Here is a 22004-nt window from a genome sequence, read left to right as displayed (position 1 = left end):
GATCTAAGATCGGTATTGTTTTCTCGTGATGGTCAAGGTCAGGATTTGGGTATGAAATTTATCCTAGATCTGTTACAGGGGTGACCCTCGGCAATTTAAATTGAGGCATATACCATTTTTATAAATTACTCGTGTGATCTAAGCGATTGGATTATGATAGTGTTCATTTTGATAGATTTATCCAGCCCTTGTATGTGATTGGTCAAAAGTTGAACTGGGATGGCAACTATCTCTGCCCTCCGTAATTATTGTGGGATGTGAAGTAGAGTCCACTGTAAACACCAGTTGGACACAGACTTTAAAAAACACCAGTTGGAAACAGACTTTAAAAACGACCTATTTTTTCCAATTTGTCGAAGTTTAATGCAACATTTAAATGGATACCCATCTGTGATTAATGGACGCATTTGATTGTATGCCTCGACTGATTTCAGCTTTTCCATTCCATAGACCGATCTACAGGCAGTCCGCGATCATTATAGTTGTGTTCAAGAGCGGTCGGTGAAATCGGCCACTAATAAATAATGGAAACCGTGCAGACTTCTATGAGAATGGGTTGCCCGTTTTTAATGAAGAGGCTGATACGAGGTTAACTTAATTTACTGTAAACGTCAGGTATGTAATTCAGAGTCAACATTGTTGTGCATAATATGTACTGCATATGACCTTGTTCATACGATTATATTGTTCGCAATAGTTCATAGAAATATATATATATTTCAATTTAAGACATGAATGGCTACGTATTATTAACAACTGATTGCTTACAGTTATATGAATAATTACTATTTAATTTTACATGATGTGGAATTTTTAGATAGCCTATGTATGGACTATGGTAACATGTTATACAGTATTTCATGAATGCAAATGGTGACAATTATACAATATAATACAGCTGTGTTTCAGATAATAAATATACATTTTACTTGTATATTCATTTATCAGAGAGGGCAATCTGTGAGAGCAGCACTACTTAAATGAGTTTGCACCATATTGACCACATATATTTATTGAAAAGAATAGATAAATATACTAACACAGGCTAGAAATGTTATTTTATCGATCAATCCTATGATTTTTAATTTTTTTAGAAATGTGTGTATCTCCTCTATGCATTTTAATTTATAAGAGAAATCCCCATGCATTTCAGTTCCACTATGGCCTTGTAGTCTGACTTGAAGGACATATGGAAATTCAAAGCAGAGCATTTACTGTAGATTTTCCATATCATCTAATGAGGCAAACTGCTTTTCCCTGGGGGTGGATGCGAGTTCTGCAGTGTGCAGTTACAGAATCTGGAAGGCCTGAGTTTTTATTTTTTTTACCATATGTCTTTTAGAGTTGGGGGAACATTAAGTTGTCTTCACTCAGGATGGGAGTCCTCAAGATCATGCTGCTCATCTTTGAGTCTGTTCTGTTGTCTGACTGTGCAAGGGGTGAGTAATACATCTTTAGGATATTTTTCTCCTTAACGTAACTTGACTTCACACTGGGCACACACTGGTTAAATCAACATTGTTTCCACATTTCAATGAAATTCCGTTGAACCAACGTGGAATAGATGTTGAATTGACGCCGCTGCCCAGTGGGTTTCATTCTTGCTTTCTTGCCTACACAGTAGTGTCCAATCGTTTTAGTGAAATATTAGCAGATAAATCGGTTCGTCTAAGTTAGGTTGACCGCTGTTGCTTTTTGTTTACATGAAGAAAATCTCAGTTGGCTCTAACTTCTTCACACTGAGAAGTAAGGGGAAAAGAGAGGGGAAAAAGTAGAAAAAAAACTCTAAACAGAACCCAAAATCAACAGTGGTGAAATAGAGAGAAAGCCAACCCTGCCCCCCCCCCCCCCCCCCCCCCCCCCCCCCCCCCCTCCCGTGTGTGATCTTTTCAGTCATGGCCATGTGTGTGTGACTGTGTGTACATTCGCCACAGCTAAGCCAAACAAAAACATCCATCAGCTTCCCAGGGTGAAAGAACACAAGTCGGTGTAAGAGTCCAGCTCTCCCGGGGTTGGTCCAGGGACCGTACTTTCTCAGCATCACGTCTCTCTATGTGTGTGCGTGTGTGTACGACCATGACCAGTGTAGTGTGTTATTGCTTTGATTCAGGGTCAGAAAACTGCCTGCATTGATTGAGGATGTTAGACAAATGCAGAACATATAGTATAATTATGCGTATGGTTTCCACAATATCACCTGTCATCAACGGCTGAAAATGTCCAGAACAGCTCAGTAGAGCTTGAAAGTCACCTTTTCAATTTAACAGCTTTGAAACTTTCACACAAACTTTTAGTGTATTCTACAGCCTCTCGCAGTGGGAAGCCAGACATCCTATTCTACGCCTCTCTCCTCATTGTTAAACTCAGAAGGGCAGCAAATGGAAGTGGCTTCTCAAAAGTACTACATGCATGTGGCTAACAGGGCATTGCAATACGGGGCAGGTGGGGGCCGGTGAGGGCCGCTAGGTGGTTTGGATGTGGGCAGATTACATCTGTGGGCCTGCAGACAATGCCTTATTCACAGCAGGACAGACAAGCCTTCACGACACGGCTAAAGCAAAAGTAAACAAGACGTGGAGGCTAAATAAGATTAGACAGGCAATTATATCTGTTTACAGATGTCAAAGGAAGGACAAAACCAACAGGGGAAATAGACTGCAGAGAGAAAAACGAGACATCCTAATCTGTATGCACGGTGGCCTGCACTGATTTTATCACAGAAAAAAATAGGAATATGTAGTCTGTTTTTCATACTTTCTTTCTGAAAGTGATTTTAAATAGGTCCAGAACAGATACAAATATTTACTGTTGGTGAACAGTCCCCCCAGAAATATTTAGTAATGCTCCTCTCTGACATCATATGCTCAGTTTTAAGTGGCCAAGTTTTAATATGTAATTTAGTTAAGTTAAATCATTTATTTGGCTTTTATAGGATGGTTTTAATTGTCAGGTATACAGGACTGCAGGGTGAAATGAAGTCTCCAGAAGTTGATAGAAAAGAGCCCATAGTCTACTGTATAATCCCTCAGAGGGAATGATGTGGCAGCAAGCTCCCAGGTATAACACAATGTGATCCCAGAGTAACAACTTCACCGTTTTAGATCCTGTAAAATAAAGGTTTTGATTACAGACACGTGGTTTTGTAGAGGAGTAGGGACTGTCGTGGCTGTAAAACTGTGCCCTGTAAAAGTTAACAGGCAATGATAACATCATTGACAAATGCAAATGAAATTATGCAGGAGATAATCCTTTGAGTTACGTGTGAATTCAAAATAACATATTGGAAGTGTTTAGTGGTTTCATCTGGTCGTCATATGATCACCTTCTGTACTTTTACATTTTAAACTTGGGTGAAGTCCAACTTAAAGAACAGAGTGATAATGAGCCTGCTGCCGTCAGTCTGATCATTTATCTCACTACGCAAGCCAGGACCAGTCCTCCCTTGTGCTCGGATTCATGAAACTTTCTCAGGACTGATTCCTTGAACCCCATTGGACAACCCCCCTTCCCCCCTCGTATTCCCCCCAGCAGCTGTAGGAGGTGCTCCGTGATGTGTCCCGGCAGAGCTTCTAATGTGGTGACAGGACTGGGGACCACTGTGGTATAGTAACTGTGGAATGCAGCAGCCGGGACATATGGACCTGCTGTGTGTTCTGTATCCTTGGTGAGAATGAGAGGATACAAGGTGTCCCTAGTACTTACCAACATACACACACACACTCTGAAATGATTACCAGTCTCTTTTTGGAAACAGAATTGCAGTGACATCCACACAAACGGTGTACTTTGTTTGTAGGAGAGGCCTGTGGTTTTTGAGGCAGTATACTGTATCGACAGCGGCATATTAGCTTGACATGAACGTTTTTAACTTCAGACAAATGTTTACTCATCTACACCTCCTGAGCCATCTGGATAAATTTAGAGCATACAAACTGCTCTGCAACTGTTTTGGAAAATATACATTTTATAGGCGAGTTACATCATGGTTTTATAACAAGAAGGTACTATGAGATAAATTGTATGCCATGGGCCTTTAAAATCACAAGGGCATTTGGCTCCCAGACAGATTTCCGTAATGAGGCTAGTTTCCCAGTAAACAAATACTCCAAAGTCCTCTTATTTTTTAAATAGGGCCCAAATAGTCAGAAGATGATGACACTGTGGTGTTCTGGCACATGAGCCCAGCTGGAGAAACAGGGGGAGAGTGGACAGAGGTGAGAGAACGAAAGAGAGAGGGGGAGGTCTAGGCAGTACTGTAAAATCTTTGCCATGTGTTTGAGTAGTCCCCTCTGAAAACACTTGATTTAGAAATGACAACAAAATCAGTGTTATCATACTATCAGTTTCGCCAATGAAGTTCCAGCACTGAAAAAGAGTGGATTCATCATAAACCCACAAACACCCACAGACACACACAACTCAGTGCAGTCTGACCGATTGACATGCCACCTCTGAACTCTACGGGCTGCTACGATTCCCCAAGCCAATTTATGACCAAACAACAACCACTGCTCTCTCGCCATCCCCCTTACATATGTCTCCCTTCTCTCTTTCCCAGTCCTTCTCTCTGCATTTCCTCCCGTTTATTACCAGTGTAAAGCCAGAGGAAGTGAATTAAGTTAATGTGCTGTCGTTAAAACAAGGCATGGAGCTGACCTTTACTCCCACCCACCCTCTCTCAGCTCACCAATAGCCCCTATTTACTGAGCCTGGGTCCATTTGCAGAGAACAATGGGTGGATTATTATATGCACTAGTCCCCCCGGTTGGACATGGCAGCAGTAATTCATTTTAAACACTCTACATCCCTGTAGACTGTGGTGATTTGCCGTCTATTAGTGTGTACGTATACTGCAAACCAGGGATTTGTTTTACTGAGGGGCTGCGATTTAGAGGTGCGTGAGGAAGAGTTATGAGAGGGAGCTACATTCAGGGTTTTGTGTAGAAGTGTGTGTGTGTTTTATTAAGCATGGGGCAATTGCTCTGTGAGAAGTCATGATAATGAGATACCCAAGGAGCAGAAGCCAATTTAGAAACCCTAGAAGTATGAGTTACCAGATACAGCAACACTTATTCCCTCTCCAAAAGTTCCACCACTAGTAGGTACTACTACATCATACCACTGCTACTACTGTGTCTACGTTTACTATGATAACAAATACAGCTGCATCTATCATTACTACCGTCACACACTGCAGCTCCTGGCAAATCTATGGAAGGGAGAGGAAGTCTAGGAAGGGACCTGGAAGAGGAAGGTGTTAGACTTCACCCCAAAGAGAGGAGAGGGCTGTACATGGTGATGGGGGAAGCTGTGATAAGTAGCCATAATGGAGGTCAATTGTTGTTTACTTTAGTGGGCCATAATCTGTGTGAGCAACACTGCCAGCTTTGACTGAGCCTAATGGGCACTCTAATTAGCATTCTGATGGAATCTCAACTATTTACACATTGTCTGCTCCCATTCACTGTTGTCATGCTCAGCTGTATGGAAAGGGGGAGAATGAAGTGTGAATAGGATTGTTTATAATCTGCCAGTCATGAAGATTTGTCTATGTAGGCCTACAGCGATCATGAGTTTGTTTGGCCACTTGGCTCCGGGTGGCAGTGTCTTTAAGCCACACATTCTGTCCCCTCTGAGTAAATGGGGTGATAGACAGACACATGGATTCATGGTGCCCTACTTAACCGACAAGGATCTCATAGAATCCTTTACAATGGGCCAGAGAGCTGGTCTGATTGACGTGTCATCATTCAAATGGTAATCACCTGCATGTGTTTTTGATTTGATTGTTTGAGATGAACTATAAATATTCAAACTATTGAGGGATATATCTTAAAGCTGCAGTATGTAACTTTTTGGGCAACCTGACCAAATTCACATAGATATGTGAGTTATAGATCTGTCATTCTCATTGAAGTCTATGAAGTGGTAGATTTGTTCTATGTGCATTATTTATATGCCTCCCGTTTTAAAGTTTTGGTTTTTGGTATTGGAAAATATATTTCTTTTTTTTGTTAAATAAACTGAAATTAGACAAACTATTAGAATTTTATCATCCAAGAAATGGCAGAGCGATTTCTGCATATTGCACCTTTAAATCCTGCACCCACCTGTCTCCAAGCTGTTATGTAATGTCATAGTGTCACAATAACAAACAATAAGAGGTCCAAGTTCCAGCTGCATATTTCCCTGTAACTCTGGAGCGCAGGGCTGCTGTGTTACACTCTTGGACAAAGAGGTTTTAAATGTTTTATTTTTTATTTCACCTTTATTTAACCTTTATTTAAGATGGGCCGTAGTCGTTGGGACGGAGCGCGGAGGTGGGGGTTAGGGGCCGCCCTGTTGGACCCTTACAAGTGACCTTACAATAACATTTCAGCTACGCAGTGGGAAGTGTTTATCTTGCGCAACCTCTTCTTTTTCAGCCTCTCTGGCCCCCTCCCCTCCTCCTCCACAGCTCTCTCCTCTCCCTTATATTTTCTATTTTCTTACGAGCAGCGGAGATCAGCCGAGAGCCCCCACTCCACTCCGTGTTTCACAGCTGTTCTCTCAGTCACTTAACAAACGAAACGTTGAGAATCTGAAGCCCACTCCTCTCACCCCTCAAAAGGAGACTGTCAGTCTTGTTTTCCTGTAGATGTTAGCGTGTAGATTTATGATGAGGCCTTGGGTCTCCCTCCCTCTCTTTCCCCATTTCCATGCTTATTTCCTTTCTCCCTTTCTTTAGACAAGTAAAGTACACATGGTGCTCTATGATAGAATAAGGGAATGTTTTAAACAGTATCTTGCTCATCTTGTACTCTTGTATGTTGAACTTGTCACAATCGTCTTTAGTTTATGTTTTATTTTCTCCCATCGTCAGTTATCAGAATTACTGGCATATCCGTTGCAAATGTTTCTCTCCTCTCTGAGGTAGTCATTGGAAATCATCAGCAGTACTGACTCCTTCCCTCCAACCTCTCCCCTGCCTCCCCTTCAATGCTTTTTGTTCTGCAGTTAAAAGGTTGATTGAAAGTTATGGTGGCAACAGCGCTGCCTGGCTGGGTCTGAAGAAAGCCAAGGGATAGCTGGGATAAGGAGGGCTGAATAAGGCCTCCACAGCCTCCACCATAACCCACCGCTCTGATCAACATCCCCCTTTGCGATGGGTATCAATGAGACCCCACGTGACTTTCTGCCTTTTCACTCAGAATTCTCACTGTTTTTCTTTGGGAATTATTTTATAGAATTTGTAAGTTCTATTCTGTATGCACTATTTCTGTCAAACGGAATAGGCATTGTTTAGGAAAGCCTTTGGGAATTGGGGAATGTTGTTGTATTATGTCAGAAATTGAGTTTTGATGGTGGAGACTGTGGGAGTGGAACTTGAAACAATGCCAAAGATCCCCCTACTACTGTCATTGGGTTGACATTCTTTATTTTCAATGTCGATCACTTTCAGGATCCAAAAGTAACTATTTCTTTCGTGAACTTTATATACACAAGGGACCCACAGACCCATAGACGAATGGTTTAACAAAGAATGGAAAAATGTTTCCCACTTTTAACTTGAAGACTTAAGGAGGCTGGGGACAGGAGAGTAAAAATGGTTCAGAAGCTGAAAGTATGATCTGTCGTATTTTATAGTTGGGCTATTGCTGTCCCAGACTGGAATTTCTGCACCATGTAGTGCAACTGATTTGATTTCCTCATGTACAGGGATGTGAGTTTGGGCTCCAGCTTTGGGCCAGGACGCACTTGGGTGGGGGAAGGGGGACTAGCATACACATGAAGATTCAAGGATGTTTTGGAGGATTTCTTTCCAGGCTTAAATTGACCTATAGCTGACTTTGTTGTGCTGGTGTGTGTTTTCTGTGTCCGTCAATACAGTATGTCTAAGATAGCTACTGTTTTGCCTAGCACGCTCACTTTGCAAATGTATGTCTGCAGGTCACTTTGGCAAAGGGACTGCGTGACAACATGTGTGAGGTTGGTGAATGACGGAATAAAGAGAGGTAGAGACATACAGACATGGCAAACATAGATGTATAGAGTGGAGTGACCTTTGTGGTCAGACTTGTAAGGTGAACCGGTAAAGCGGGGAACACTGTCACTGTGAAAGGCCGGGTACCTCCTGGTAATGACAGGCACAGCAACTCCACAATGACAGATTGATTTCAGACAATATTCCTGAATTGTCAAGAGGCCCCATGGCTGTCAGTAGGAGCTTTGCCAACACCCCCACCCCCTCTGTCTGTCTCTCTACCCTTCACCATCTCCCTCTGTCTCATCTCTTTCTACCCAGGCACTGCTGCTACATCTCATTCTGTCATTGGCTCTCTCTCTTTGAAAAGGTCTGGTTGACAAAGGCGCTGGTGTAAAACGCATTAGTGTGTCATGTGGAGGATTTGGTGATGCTCAGAGCGTACAGTAACAGTGGTGTAGGGTTCCTTCTGGGCCAGCTAATGGAGGGGCACACATACAGGGGCACACAGACAGAGACAGGGTACAGTATGGGTAATGGAGGGGCACACAGACCGAGACAGGTTACAGTATGGGTAATGGAGGGGCACACAGACAGAGACAGGGTACAGTATGGGTAATGGAGGGGCATACCGACAGGGTACAGTATGGGTAATGGAGGGGCATACCGACAGGGTACAGTATGGGTAATGGAGGGGCACACAGACAGAGACAGGGTGCAGTGTGGGTAATGGAGGGGCACACAGACAGAGACAGGGTACAGTATGGGTAATGGAGGGGCACACAGACAGAGACAGGGTACAGTATGGGTAATGGAGGGGCATACCGACAGGGTACAGTATGGGTAATGGAGGGGCACACAGACAGAGACAGGGTACAGTATGGGTAATGGAGGGGCACACAGACAGAGACAGGGTACAGTATGGGTAATGGAGGGGCATACCGACAGGGTACAGTATGGGTAATGGAGGGGCACACAGACAGAGACAGGGTACAGTATGGGTAATGGAGGGGCACACAGACAGAGACAGGGTACAGTATGGGTAATGGAGGGGCACACAGACAGAGACAGGGTACATGAATGGGTAATGGAGGGCATACCGACAGGGTACAGTATGGGTAATGGAGGGGCACACAGACAGAGACAGGGTACAGTATGGGTAATGGAGGGGCACACAGACAGAGACAGGGTACAGTATGGGTAATGGAGGGGCACACAGACAGAGACAGGGTACAGTATGGGTCACCACACACAGATCCTCTCTGGACCCCCTCTGACCTCAGATACAGACTCAGATACACACTGCTGGTGCTGCTGTTGACAGCATGTCTTGTTTACTAGACAGGCCTAATGCTTAGTGGTCAGTGAACTTGTAGTCTTCTAGTAGTTAGAATAGCACAGAGTCATGTATACAGATCTTTATCTCTATATGGCTGTCGGGAAGTTGACTTGATGATAAAGCAGGAGGACTATGACCTAACCAACAGGCCCAATCAGTTGACTGCAGATTAAATAGTGTTGGCCATGCTTGAGATCCACGTTGGAATGCAGCAGAGGAGAGGAGGAGGAGGGGGGTGCAAGGAGTGGTAGAGTACACAGACGGAGACACCCTCACTGTTGACTGTCAGGGCCCATGAAGCACCAGAAAATACAGACCCCTGTAGCTAGCGAAGGGAAGAGAGCAGGCCGACTGATTTCTGAGGAGGAAGGAGTATTAGTTAAACCCTAATCTAGTGAGTGGTTTAATCTTTAACCCACCGTGGTACAGTATGTGAAGTAGACAGACTGACGTGCAAATGAATGGCTCTATATTGCCTCCAAAACTGTGTGTGTGTGTCCACATTCATTCTACTGTATGTGTTTCGCTTCTCTCCAATTGTATGATAAGGATAGCAAGAAACAGGTGCACATATTCCCTCTACTGTCCCCCTATACAAGAAAGAGCAGAGAGAGAGAGAAAAGGTTTTTAGGTTTTGTTGTGTCATATGCCCAGACCAGTCCAGACTGAGCCCAGATCAGGGTAGGGTGTGGGGAGCAGGGTGTGAGATTGTTGAGATTCCTGGTTACTGCCACCTGGACCCTCCTAATCCCTTTCACTCCCTCCAAATCTCCTCTACCGAGTCCCTACAAACTGTGTGTTAAAGGAGGCCTCACTGTCATCTTTGCCTCTGCTCTCTGCCACTCTCTAAATCAACCTCTCTCTCTTGCTTTAACCTTCACCCTACTCCTCTCTTTCTAACTTTCTCTTCCTTTCTCCCTCTCCCTCTTCAACTCCCCCTCTGTGACGCTATATATCACTGCCCTCCATTCTCTTCCTATCTTTACCCATCTGTTGCCCTTATCCCCCTCCCATCCGCTCACTCCTTCCCTCTCTCCTGATTAGTGCCCTTAAGCACACTCTGCTCCTGTGTGTGCACCATGTCGTGGCCTAATGGAGTGAGATAGGGCTGCATGACAGACGAGGCCTTTACACGCACTCAGAGGAGCAGCAAACCAATGTCCAAGAACAAATGTGCTCTACGTTACATTACAGATCTTCAGTACAGCGGTAACGTATGGTAATGTGCAAAGGGGTTGGCATTTCAATTTGTTCCGGCGCTCAACGCATGCTTTTTCAAATTAACCAGTTAAAAGCTATATAGCACCAATTATTTGTATTGATACATGGGTCTCATGAATTTCTACAGTCACTCAGAGAGGATGACATAGTGGATATGTGATTATGATGTTCTTGGTCCTGTGGTTGTTGCAGCACAGACTCCAGCATACATACACAAACTCTCTCTTCCCTCAGCAGGAGCTGGGGCTGGTAGAAGGTATTCAAGCCTAATGAAATATAGCAGCTCAGAGTTCAAAGGCTCCACAGTAGGGGCTGTTAGTGGTAGACCGCGTGATGGAGACGTTTCCAGAAGCTTTATGACACTTTATGAGTAATTTCTGCCTTTCTTCCTGTTCATTTGATGGAGCCTGCAGGAGCTCATTGTTCTGCATGGGGCCATTAGGAGAGGAAGCGGAGGCAGATCCACTGGTGTTTGTCGTAATCACTGTCAAAACCAGCTTCCTCTCTGCTTTGAAGTGGCAGCAGTTATATTTCAATTAATTAACATTGAAAACATAGATTGGCAGGAGCATCTCATTCTTTCTTCATCCCTCTTGTTCACTTCCTCCCTCTTTCTCTCTTTTGCGCTTTCTCTCCATGGTCTCATGTCACCCAATAGCTCTTACTCTCTTGCCATTCCCACCACTGTAGCCATGGCTATTCAGCCCACATCAGATGGTGCCAAAGAAAGCCTCATTGTCCCCCCTGGTCTGGTCTGGTCTTACCCTGCTCTTATCTATTGATTGGAAAGGCGAGAGGAGAAAATAAAAGGTATTGATTACCAGACGAGGTGAAGTTGTTGGGCAGGACGTCTGAGGTGGTAAGAAAAGACAGCATTCTTTACCTCCGCTGCCCAACTGCTGTCAGAGCACTCTCTCTCCCTCTGTCCTCCCACTTTTACCCTATCGCTGTCCCCCTCCCCCGCCTCTATTCTTGAGTCGCCAGGATGGCTCTTTCTCAGAGTGATTGTTATCTGTGCTTGTGAAATGTATAGCCCGGCGCAGCAGTGGTCTCAGAACAGAAGCTATGGTCTTTCACACAATCCCCATGCCATGTTGACTGCCTCTCACCTTCCCTCTCTACTCAACCTCTCAAGTCTCAAGTAAAGTCTCTGGTCCTGGGTTCGGTTTCTTGTTTTCATGTATTTTTTTCTTTCACATCCACCTTTCTTTCTCCTCCTGTTTTGGCTGGCTTTGACAGACTATTTGTGGGTAACATACTATCCGACTAGTACTCTTTTGCCTTCCATTCTGTTTGATGTAATATTAAAGTTTGCCTAAGGTTTTAGGAGATGGACAGTAGGATGATGTCTCCCTGGAACTACAGGTTCCACTAAACACTGATTTCCTTCACTAACTGCCTCTGGGCAGACTGATGCCTGTGTCTGTCTGGAGACTGGTACGCTTCACTAAGGAAACAGACAAGCAGTACTGAGGACTTCCCACTCACTGGTGGGACAAGAAGTTGCACTGATCCAGAACAAGAGTGGTTTGCTTCTTTCAAAGCTAGGATTGGTGAGAGTTAAGCTGGATCAGTGTTACTGAACAATGTCTTGCTAGAGCCAAAATATTTGATCTCATTCAAATGTGTCAATGGTTCATGGTTTTGGCATGGGACTGTTAGAAATGAGAGAAAACATGGGTTCTCTGGTGAGATGGAGAGCAAATACTTTTGTGGGTGAGTTACATGCAAACCACACCGGCCACGTTTGGTGTGCGAGTCTTCAAAATAAATGTACACATACATGTTATTCAATAATTTCCCCCACACTGCTAGTGTGCGTGAACTAGCATCTGCATAGCCAAGCGCTAAAATAGAGCTTGGTTCTATTTGAGAAGCTCCACAAGTCCCCTATTGCATATCAGGAAGATACAAACTCACGTGGTTGTTTTGAAAAACGAACAAGGAGATATTAATCAAGGATAACTAACTAAAAGCTAACTAGGTTTCCCTATTTATCTGTGAATTAATCGTCAGAAGTAGAGAAACACATGATATTTATATGATCCGGGTCAAAATTCTACAAAGAACCAGCTAAAAAGGGGACCATATATGCCTGATCAGGTAAAATAACAACCCAATCAATGTTAATCTCCCAGGGCAAACTGCTAGCAACAGCTATCTAGCTTAATTCATGAATGTTTCATGTGTGTTTAGAGCTGTCCCCAAATTAATATAGTTGGCTCACAGTTTTTTGTATTTTAACCTGGGTGTCATGATCGAGTCTGGTGGGGATCATAGAGATAGACGGAGGACTAGTCGGACTCTAGTTTCAAAAGCCTGTTTTAGCATGGGCTGCGGCATTGAGGACTTTCACCATTTTGAAGAAGTCAACTGGGTGGGACTTCCTATAGACGGGTTGGCTGACAACGTCATGACAATTATGCAAAAGCATCGATGATGAAGGCCGTGGGGTGTTATGATTCTGAACAGTCAAATGGCTAGCAACAATGACAAGAGGGAATCCTATTTTATTCTCTGTCCCCAACGCACCAGATGACCAGTTTTGCTAGCCTTTAGCCCTACCTTCATCCTACTCCTCCTCTGTTCCTGACGTGGAGGCTAACCCAGGCCCTGCATGTCCCCAGGCACTCTCATTTGTTGACTTCTGTAATCGTAAAAGCCTTGGTTTCATGCATGTTAACATCAGAAGCCTCCTCCCTAAGTTTGTTTTACTCACTGCTTTAGCACACTCCGCCAACCCTGATGTCATTGCCGTGTCTGAATCCTGGCTTAGGAAGGCCACCAAAAATTCTGGGATTTCCATACCCAACTACAACATTTTCCATCAAGATAGAACTGTCAAAGGGGGAGGAGTTGCAATCTACTGCAGAGATAGCTTGCAAAGTTCTGTCATACTTTCCAGGTCTATGCCCAAACAATTCGAGCTTCTAATTTTAAAAATGAATCTCTCCAGAAATAAGTCTCTCACTGTTGCCGCCTGTAATAGACCCCCCTCAGCTCCCAGCTGTGCCCTGGACACCATATGTGAATTGATTGCCCCCCATCTATCTTCAGAGTTCGTTCTGTTAGGTGACTTAAACTGGGATATTGCAGTCCTACAATCTAAGCTAGATGCCCTCAATCTCACACACATTATCAAGGAAACCACCAGGTACAACCCTAAATCCATAAACATGGGCACCCTCATATATATTATCCTGACCAACTTGCCCTCCAAATACACCTCTGCTGTTTTCAATCAGGATCTCAGCAATCACTGCCCCACTGCCCCCTCACTGCCTGCATCCGCTATGGGTCCGCAGTCAAACGACCACCCCTCATCACTGTCAAACGCTCCCTAAAACACTTCTGCGAGCAGGTCTTTCTAATCATTCTGGCCCAAGTAACCTGGAAGGATATTGACCTCATCCCGTCAGTCGAGGATGCCTGGTCGTTCTTTAAAAGTAATTTCCTCACCATCTTAAATAAGCATGCCCCTTTCAAAAAATGTAGAACTAAGAACAGATATAGCCCTTGGTTCACTCCAGACCTGACTGCCCTTGACCAGCACAAAAACATCCTGTGGAGGACTGCAATAGCATCGAATAGTCCCCGCGATGTGCAACTGTTCAGGGAAGTCAGGAACCAATACACACTGTCAGTCAGGAAAGCAAAGGCTAGCTTTTTCAAACAGAAATTTGCATCCTGTAGCTCTAACTCCAAAAAGTTCTGGGACACTGTAAAGTCCATGGAGAACAAGAGCACCTCCTCGCAGCTGCCCACTGCACTGAGGCTAGGCGACACGGTCACCACCGATAAATCCATAATCAAACATTTCAATAAGCATTTCTCTACGGCTGGCCATGCCATCCTCCTGGCTACCCCAACCCCGGCCAACAGCTCTGCACCCCTCGCAGCTACTTGCCCGAGCCTCGCCAGCTTCTCCTTCACCCAAATCCAGATCGCAGATGTTCTGAAAGAGCTGCAAAACCTGGAACCGTACAAAACAGCTGGGCTAGACAATCTGGATCCTCTCTTTATAAAATTATCCGACGCCATTGTTGCAACCCCTATTACCAGTCTGTTCAACCTCTCTTTCATTTCGTCTGAGATCCCTAAAGATTGTAAGGCTGCCGCGGTCATCCCCCTCTTCAAAGGGGGTGACACACTAGACCCAAACTGTTCTAGATTTATATCCATCCTGCCCTGCCTTTCTACTCCAAGTTAATAAACAGATCACTGACCATTTCAAATCCCACCGTACCTTCTCCGCTGTGCAATCCGGTTTCCGAGCTGGTCACGGGTGCACCTCAGCCACGCTCAAGCTACTAAACGATATCATAACCGCTATCGATAAAAGACAGTACTGTGCAGCCGTCTTCATCGACCTGGCCAAGGCTTTCGACTCTCAATCACCACATTCTTATTGTCAAATTAAATAGCCTTGGTTTCTCAAATGACTGCCTCGCCTGGTTCACCAACTACTTCGCAGATAGTGTTCAGTGTGTAAAATCAGATGGCCTGTTGTCCGGACCTCTGGCAGTCTCTATTGATCCACAAGGATCAATTCTCGGGCCGACTCTTTTCTCTGTATATATCAATGATGTCGCTCTTGCTGCGGGTGATTCCCTGATCCACCTCTACGCAGACGACACCATTCTGTATACATCTGACCCTTCTTTGGACACTGTGTTAACTAACCTACAAACGAGCTTCAATGCCATACAACACTCCTTCCGTGGCCTCCAACTGCTCTTAAACGCTAGCAAAACCAAATGCATGCTTTTCAACCGTTCGCTGCCCGCACCGCCCACCCGACTAGCATCACTACTCTGGACGGTTCTGACCTAGAATGCGTGGACAACTACAAATACCTAGGTGTCTGGCTAGACTGTAAACTCTCCTTCCAGACTCATATCAAACATCTCCAATCCAAAATCAAATCTAGAATCGGCTTTCTATTTCGCAACGAAGCCTCCTTCGCTCACGCCACCAAACTTACCCTTGTAAAACTGGCTATCCTACCGATCCTCGACTTCGGCTTCCAATACCCTACTCAGCAAATTGGATGCAGTCTATCACAGTGCCATACGTTTTGTTTCCAAAGCGCCTTATACCACCCACCACTGCGACCTGTATGCTCTAGTCGGTAGGCCCTCGCTACATATTCATCGCCAGACCCACTGGCTCCAGGTCATCTACAAGTTTATGCTAGGTAAAGCTCCGCCTTATCTCAGTTCACTGGTCATGATAACAACACCCACCCGTAGCACGTGCTCCAGCAGGTATATCTCCCCAAAGCCAACACCTCCTTTGGCCGCCTTTCCTTCCAGTTTTCTGCTGCCAATGACTGGAACGAATTGCAAAAATCGCTGAAGCAGGAGACTTACATTTCCCTCACTAACTTTAAACAGCAGCTATATAACAGCAGCTAACCGATCGCTGCAGCTGTACATAGTCCATCTGTAAATAGCCCACCCAATCTACCTACCTCATCCCCATATTGTTTTTATTTACTTTGCTGCTCTTTTGCACACCAGTATCACTACTTACACACCATCATCTGCTCATCATCATCATCTGCTCATCTATAACTCCAGTGTTAATCTGCTAAATTGTAATTGCTTTGCTACTATGACCTATTTATTGCCTTACCTCCTCATGCCATTTGCACACACTGTATATAGACTTTCTTTTTTTTCTATTGTGTTGACTGTACAGCTTGTTTATTCCATGTAACTCTGTGTTGTTGTTTCTGTCACACTGCTTTGCTTTATCTTGGCCAGGTCGCAGTTGTAAATGAGAACTTGTTCTCAACTAGCTTACTTGGTTAAAAATAGGTGAAATAAAAAAAATAAAAAATAGGTGTCTCATTTCAGCTAGTTGTATATTTAAGCAATAAGGCCTGAGGGGGTGTGGTATATGGCCAATATTCCACGGCTAAGGGCTGTTCTTATGCACAACGCTGAGTGCCTGGACACAGACCTTAGCCGTGGTATATTGGCCACATATCCCAAACCCCCGAGGTGCCTTATTGCTGTTATAAACTGGTTACCAACGTAATTAGAGCAGTAAAAATAAATGTTCTGTCATATCCGTGTTATATGGTCTGATATACCACGGCTGTCAGCTAATCAGCATTGACGGCTCAAAACCCCCCGTTTATAATGTTATTGATACCATGTCTTGTTTTGAGGGGTTTTGACTCATGTCATGTCTACGCTAATATGTCTACAATTCGTTATCTAGTGAACTAACAACTGTAATGATGTATTTGAGAGACAACAAGAGCTCATTGTGCAAATGTATTTATGTTTTCAATAAACATTCAGAGATTAAATATAGTTGACATGTTTTCAAAAATCTTAAGTTAACCAGTCTGTTTTGCTCCATAGTTCTGCACACTTCGGTTTTGTTGCTTATATAGTTTCACAAACATACATCATGATCCAAAAACAAATGAGTAATCTTTAACAAAAACAAATGATTAGCATATAAATGAAAGACAGTTTTTTTCTGTTTAACACAGCACATTTTACAAACATATTTCTTACTTTGTAAACACAACAGTGGTCAAATATCTTTTTGTGGATATAACAACATTTGTGACTCCACAGATTACGTTTGTGACCTGCATTTTACATATTTGTGACTTGCTTTACATTTGTGAGTTGCTCCACGTGTTTGTGAGTGGCATTGGTCAGGGTTACCCATAAAAAGATGAAAAGCAGATAAATAAAATTATTGCTGGCCAAATTGACCGTGAGAAAAACCAGTGCTATCAGCCATCACCCACCACTTTAAAATGTGTGCTGGAGGCAGTATGTTATTTGAAAACATACTTGATTGTTTGAAGCCTGAATGTTTTACTTCATATTATGAAGCATGTCTTACCTTGCTTGAAAATAAGACCATTAATAAGACCAATTATTTTATAAAACTAAACAGGCAGCACACGAGTTTCAAGTTTGGGGAAGCATACTGTAGTCTACAATGTATCCTAGTATTTGATTTTCATATGTGCATTTTTGTGGAACAGTTTCATTTAAATAATAACGTTTTCGTTTCTCAAAATCATTGTCACGTGGTTAATCATAAAAATCTAAATTAAAATGATACAAATATGAAAGTTAAAATTCAACTAATGTGAGAGCACCAGCTTCTGCCATATGGAAACATTGATACACCATGATCATTGACCAATGCAGCCGTTGGCCTATAAAACTTCCATTGTCAACTAATTAAAATAGCCTATACTGATGAAAATGCTGGTTCTTTCAATCATATGCATCTCTCTACTCAGCCTGTCTGCCTCCTATTCTATCTGTCTTGACTTAAGCTATCACTTGTGAAATGTAACATTTTATCTAATCAATCAACTGGATCTGGCATGAAGCTGTCTCTAGCGAACTTGTAACATTGTGTCAACTAGCCTATTTCAGGCCCTCAGAGCTTCCTGTCTTATCCAGAACAACATACATGTTCATACTTGTTCTGTACTGGTCGCCCGTGGGATTCGAACCCACAAGCCTAGCATTACAAGCTCCATGCTCTGCCAACTGAGACACATCACATCATCACAAACCACTTGATGTCTCAATGTACTAAATTACTGTATTGTGTGTTGTTGTTTTTTATGCTGATTGAAAGTCTACAGGTACAAACCTAGATGACCAGCCTATGTACAATATAGTAATGTACATTTACATGACGTTGTTTGTAAGGATGGTAAATTAAGACTGCACAAAAAGTGGTTACTTGGTCATGAAACATATTTCATTTGATGTGGATGTTTTGTGTCTTTGCTCATAACTTTTCACCTTTGATGTAAATGTTTGAAGACAGGGTGTTGTTCTTTCTGGAATCATTAGAATGACAATAGCAGAGAAAGGGACAGGGCAACAACTCTTACAATTCCAACTATTGAATCCTGCAAGATACTGTACTGTGTTCTTAATTATACAACTACCTTCTTCGCCAAAGCAGATACTGGATTTTTTGTTGTTGCTCGTGCTACAGACGTCTATATCACTTTGATAATACTAGTAACGGCCCTGTGCACTACTTTTGTGGACTTTTTAACATTTTTATTCTGCTTTTTCACGGGGTGCTGCCGGCGGCTATGGCTACTTCTATTAATGCTCAGGACCGTGCACTTGCTCAACATTAACATTAACAACCAGACCCATGCTCATTGCTCACATGGAGCACTCCTAATAAAAGACAATGAACAAATTGACAATTGGTAAATGATGGTTATGATATAAATCAACATTTGTTTCTCACAAGTGTAGCAGGTTGTGAACAATGTTTCCACTCCAAGAATGAGAATGGTAAATGACTGTAGGCCTAATTAGTAATACAATGCATTAACAGAAATTAATGTAACCAAATTACGGGGATTGACGGGGAGTGCGCTGTTTAGAATGGTGTTATCCCTTTTTCCCACGAATTTCATTTTGGCAAATGTTTGAAAATGAAATTTTATTGACTGCTTCATTACAGGAGTTGCATGTTTCGTTAAGAATAATTACCATAATCCAAATGTGCTTTCTGTCATTCTGAGGACGCCCTAATGAGTTACACACCTAATGGGTAACACTTTACTTGACACCCAGTGTCATATAACACATTATGGCATGGTCATACAGCTGACTGTCATAACCTGTCATAATATGGTCAAAACACTGTCATATATTTACACCTGTTGTGACATTTTTGCATTAGTTTATGGCTGATTATGACACCTACATAAGAGTGTCAAACCCCACTTTTATTCCCACTTTCCTTTTATTTGGAAGTTTGTTTCTTAAATCCTTGGTTCATTGTTGTAATTAATTCTTTACAATCATGTTTTTTTTTTACCCCATTTATTAATTACTTGTAGAATATACACTTTATGGCACTGTCAAGAAGCATTATGACCATTATAGGCCAGAAAGGCCTATCACGTACATGCCTTGTGTGGTAGGTTCTGTGGGTTTCGACACTGTTATGTAGGCTAGGTGTCATAACCAGCCATAAAATAACTACTGTGGTAGTTTTGTTTAACACTTACGTAGGTGTCATTACCAGCCATGAAATAACGCAATGTCATGACAGTGTTATGACCATATTATAACTGGTTACGACATGTTATGTCAGCTGTTATAACATATTATGAAATGTTTATGACTGTCATAACGTGAAATGACGCTGGGTGTCAGGTAAAGTGTTACCGACAATGCATATGTGTCCAGTAGATTTCTTAAATGACCAGTAAATTAAAATCTTCCCGGTCACGTTGTCTGGCGCCACGTTTTCCTAATGGAAACCCTGTCTCGATTATTTTGTGAGTTGTATTTTTCAGATCAGTTTGTGCAGATTTAATATACATAATCTAGATTAGGACATACTCAGTTCTCCTAAAAATAAGATATGAATGAATATATTACAATACATTTTAGAAATGCATCTGGTTTGGTATTCCCTCCTTTCCTAGCTTGGTTTCCTTGATCCCTTTTGCTTCCTTTCCTCCCAGTCTTGGTTTCCTAGCTCTCTTTCCACCTATCATTTTCTAACTCCCTTACCTTTCCTTCTAGCCTAGCTTCCTTTCATCCATTCCTTACTCCCTTTCCTTCCTAGCTTCCTTTCCTCTCATCCTTTACTTGCTCCCTTTCCTTCTCTGGCTTCCTCTCCTCTATTCCTTTACTATTTTTGTTGTTGTTTAGTTTATTAATTTGACCATTTTCAAAAATAAGTGAGTAAAATCATCAAGGATAACACACAATAAAGTCTGGGACTTATTTCCATTGTGGTCCTCTTGAGACAAGATGGCTAGGCAAGATCCAACATGGTTGAACACACTATAGCAGAGAGATAATAAAACATAAAAACATAGAAGAAGAACGTCTATATCACCATTGCTTCCCTAGAAAAGCAAAGCAGGGGAGGGGAGGAAAAGAAGGAAAAGGATCAAGGAAGGGAAGCTAGGAAAGAAGGAATGGAAGATAGGAGGAAAGGGAGCTAGGAAAGGTGGAAAATAAAGGGAAATAGGAAAGGAGGAGAGGAAGCTGGGGAAGGAAAGGGAGAAAGGAAAGAATATAGAAGAGAAAGTCACGGAAAGAAAGGATGAGAGGAAAGGAAGCTAGGATGGAAAGGGCTCAAGGAATGGAGGAAAAGAAGCTAGGCTAGGAGGAAAGAAAATTTAGTTAAGAAAGGATAGGAGGAAAGAGAGCTAGGAAAGCAAAGAAGGGGAGGAAAGGAAGCAAAAGGGATCAAGGAAAGCAAGCTAGGAAAGGAGGGAATTAAGATATGAAAAGAAGAAAGGAAGCCAGGATACCAAAACAGATGCATTTTCAAAAGTTATTGTAATATATTCATTTTTATCTTATTTTTATGAGAATTGAAGATGTCCTAGTCTAGATTCTGTATATTACATTTGTACAACTGATCTGTAAAATGCAACTCACAAATATGTGGAGTCAACTCAAAAATGTAATACAAGTCATAAATATGTAAGATGCAGGTCACAAGAGTTAATCAGCCATATTCACGAAAACATATTTGACCACTGTTGTGTTTGCAAAGTAAAAACTATTTTTGTAAAATATGCTGTGTTAACCAGTAAAACAACTGTATTGCGTTAATTTGTAAATCCTAATTTGTGACTCATTTGCTTTTGGATCATGACATATAGTTTGTGAAACTATATGGGCATATTTACAGACAGATTTTTATTTGGAAGTTGCATTCTGTATTTGCACAACACCTCTTTTGTTTGTGACTCACTACTTATTTTGCTAAAAATCACCATATTATAGGCACCCTTTCAGTTTGTTTGCCAACAATTTCCTTCTAGTAGAAGAAGAAAATGGACTACTTCTAAATGGAGATGGCCTCAATTGTGCTGCCCGTGCTCTCACAAACACCATAATGGGACAGATACACTGATGCGATGTATAAGTCTATGATGGGGATAGACAAAATCAACATGCGCACGCTGCGCATGCACACGCGTGACCTGTGTAGCCATGGTGTTAGTGTGGTACAACTAAGACCTACATTGCCTTCGGAAAGTATTCAGACCCCTTGACTTTTTCCACATTTTGTTACGTTACTGCCTACCTCAGCAATAGGTAACACAATACCCTATAATGACAAAGCAAAAACTGTTTTTTAGAATTGTTTGCAAATTTATAAAATAATTAAGACAGAAATACCTTATTTACATAAGTATTCAGACCCTTTGCTATGAGACTTGAAATTTAGCTCAGGTGCATCCTGTTTCCATTGATCATCCTTGAGATGTTTTTACAACTTGATTGGAGTCCACTTGTGGTAAATGAAATTGATTGGACATGATTTGGAAAGGCACACCTGTCTATATAAGGTCCCACAGTTGACAGTGCATACCAGGGCAAAAACCAAGCCATGAGGTTGAAGGAAATGTCCGTAGAGCTCAGAGACAGAATTGTTTCCAGGCACAGATCTGGGGAAGGGTACCAACATCTTTTGCAG

General features: G+C 42.5%; 1 protein-coding gene across 1 annotated transcript in view; it reads left to right on the top strand.

The window, feature by feature from the left end:
- The first annotated feature begins 250 nt into the window (after nt 1-250).
- LOC139375189 (fibroblast growth factor receptor-like 1) overlaps nt 251-22004 on the top strand; it is a 54410-nt gene continuing 32656 nt past the window's right edge. Inside the window, exons 1-2 of the mRNA XM_071116752.1 lie at nt 251-615; nt 1343-1439. Coding sequence (XP_070972853.1) covers nt 1376-1439 — 64 coding nt within the window. The 5' untranslated portion in view covers nt 251-615; nt 1343-1375. The remainder of the gene's footprint in view (nt 616-1342; nt 1440-22004) is intronic.

This window comes from Oncorhynchus clarkii, chromosome 19 (genome assembly GCF_045791955.1).
Source record: "Oncorhynchus clarkii lewisi isolate Uvic-CL-2024 chromosome 19, UVic_Ocla_1.0, whole genome shotgun sequence".
Taxonomy (NCBI): domain Eukaryota; kingdom Metazoa; phylum Chordata; class Actinopteri; order Salmoniformes; family Salmonidae; genus Oncorhynchus; species Oncorhynchus clarkii.
Note: the sequence above shows the minus strand (reverse complement) of the source record. Positions and strands in the feature narration are given on the sequence as shown.